At 36.0% G+C, this 2,477-nt stretch overlaps 1 protein-coding gene across 1 annotated transcript in view; it reads right to left on the reverse strand.

The window, feature by feature from the left end:
* Positions 1–100: 100 nt before the first annotated feature.
* Positions 101–2,477, reverse strand: part of LOC106868706 (bone morphogenetic protein 7) — a 155,193-nt gene continuing 152,816 nt past the window's right edge. Inside the window, exons 4-5 of the mRNA XM_014914093.2 lie at positions 1,843–2,007; positions 101–1,703 (exon numbers count right to left, since the gene is read on the reverse strand). Of these exons, the coding sequence (XP_014769579.1) occupies positions 1,147–1,703; positions 1,843–2,007 (722 nt within the window). The 3' untranslated portion in view covers positions 101–1,146. The remainder of the gene's footprint in view (positions 1,704–1,842; positions 2,008–2,477) is intronic.

The following is a 2,477-nucleotide window of genomic DNA, read 5'->3' on the forward strand; positions in this document are numbered from 1 at the left end:
TGTATATGGATGGATTTGACTGATAGGTGGAGAAAAAATTTTACATGTGACTGTACAAAATTTTGTGTATGAAGAAACAGAAGAAAATATAACCTGCATATAAAGAATACACATGTATTTATTTTAATATACATAAGAGTGTCTGTGTATACATAAATTGTTACGTACGTAAATATATTCATTAGATGCATATATGCCTTTGATTCATTTTGACTTTCTTTTTTTTTGTTTTTCATTTTATTGGTCATCACCGAAAGCTTCGTTTTAGGGCGGAATATTGAATATAAATCATCTTTGTTCATCTGACTCTCTCTCTCTCCCACTCTCTTTCTCAAGGTTTACCGATATCGACGAGACATCGAAGGTAAAAGAATTGAAGGGATACGAAATATATAAGCCAAGAACTGAACCCGTGTCGCACACTCTACTTCTCAGTGCTCACACCACCACTTTATGTGTGTTTGTATAAGACCAAAGTTACACCGTGTTTGACATATAAAGAGAAGAGGTAAGGCAAGCGAGAGGTGAAATATCTATGATTTGTTAATGTCGGATACAAATAAAGTGCCATTTCCTAACATTCGGCTGCACTTCAAATTTAAAGGTTTCCTGCGAAGAAATAATAGAATTACGTGATATTATTCTATGAATTGTGTATTTGCGAAGGACTGATGTTTGAAGAGAAGTCGATCCAGTTATATTTCAAAATTGAAGTGAATTGAACAAACGTAGATGGATCGGATAATTTCGAAGGGTTTCTTTTCAAGTAAGTTCCAAACGCTTTGGTGGGTGATTTAGAAGAGAGAAAATGGGAAGTGACTATGTCCATGAATTTCCTTAAACTATCAGAAATTCGAGAGGAAACGATTGTATCTGCACATCAAAACCGAGTTAACGGGTGACTCGGTTCGCCAAATTTTGAATGAGACATTAGTTCACTCAACTTTTAAACGAAGGCCTTATTTTCTCAATTGGTATGCTGATCAGACATCTACCACTGGGATATATATATATATAATTGTTTGTTTTCTTTACATTGAAATGATGGTTTAGATTTATAAGAGTGAGCAAATAAGGAATTTCTGGCGTCCATGTAATGTTCAAAAGCATTTAAGGAGAAGTTAAATGACTCTGTCATATTGCCATCTAGTGGCAACCGCAACTAGCAGCAACCATATCCTCGTAGAGCTTTAAAATTACATTCTCATCATCATCAAAATATAGCAGGCTTATGGAATATAGTTTATCAGGGACACAGCACGGAGTAAGCACATTTTTGTCGGCGTGCAATGCATGAACGATACTTTGAACTGTAGCATGATTCGTAGGCTTGTGACTTTGACCTAAAGGGAATGGGCATGCCCCTGCACAATGATAGGCATTATAACCTTTCGGTGAAATTATCCAACCAGACCAACCGATAGCACTGAAATCAACATACATTTCATAACGGGCGCAGTTTCGTTTCTTCCGTCGATAAATATTTCGCGCAGGACGTCGACGATGCCTTGTATTGTTGCCTCCTGATCCCGATTTCACACTTCGTTTCTGCCGTGATTTGAAATTAGGGAAATTACCTTGACTTCGTTCGTAATCAGCTCGGTCTTTTTCGTTTAAAAGCCTGATGGCTTTCCTGAAGTCAAGTCTTCTCGAAGTCTGTGCTAGTTCGTGACGTAGTATATCTTCTTTTATTTCTTGGTAACCTGAATATAAAATTCCGCAGAAAAAATATTATTAGCAACAAATATCTAAAAAAAATATTTGGAAATAAGAATTGAATGTATTTAGATTAATATGGGTGGAAGAAGCAAAAATGAATAAATAAAGTATCGAAATATTTACCTTCATCCGTCGGGGAAATGTAATTGCGATGTTTCTGGAGACCATCATCAGTGAAGACCACTAAAATGGGTTGTTTGCTATCATGGTGAGCTCTTCTTTGGGCGAACCGTATAAACGTACTATTAATTGGCTCACCAGACATCACTGTGGCTCTAACAAGTAATCCTAGATAGTGAAGAGATTATTTAATGTTAAGACTTTCGATTAAGTACGACATTCAACTTCAGGTTTTAAAACATTTAATTAATTACACTGGTATGGGAGCAGTTATATGTAAACAAAAATATTAGTTTTTTTTAATAATTTAAATTTGGTGAGAGGAGGTAAGTCGTTGGCGTAGACCTCATTGCTTAGCTAGTGCTTATTTTATCAACCCCGAAAGGCAAAGTCGACCTCGGTATAATTCGAACTCAGAATTCAAAGACGGATGAAATGTTGCAAGGCATTTTGCCTAGTGGGCTAATGATTCCGCCAGCTCTCCGCATTTTGTAAACGTAAGTATTAATAATTTTTGTTCGTTTCAAGGACTCGGTTGTTTTAATAAGTTGTTATGGAGTAATGATTTTATGTTAAGTTATAATGGTGTCAACTTTTAGCACAAGGCCAGTAATTTTAAGGCAAAGTCGATTACATCG

The sequence above is a fragment of the Octopus bimaculoides genome, chromosome 5 (assembly GCF_001194135.2).
Source record: "Octopus bimaculoides isolate UCB-OBI-ISO-001 chromosome 5, ASM119413v2, whole genome shotgun sequence".
NCBI lineage: Eukaryota > Metazoa > Mollusca > Cephalopoda > Octopoda > Octopodidae > Octopus > Octopus bimaculoides.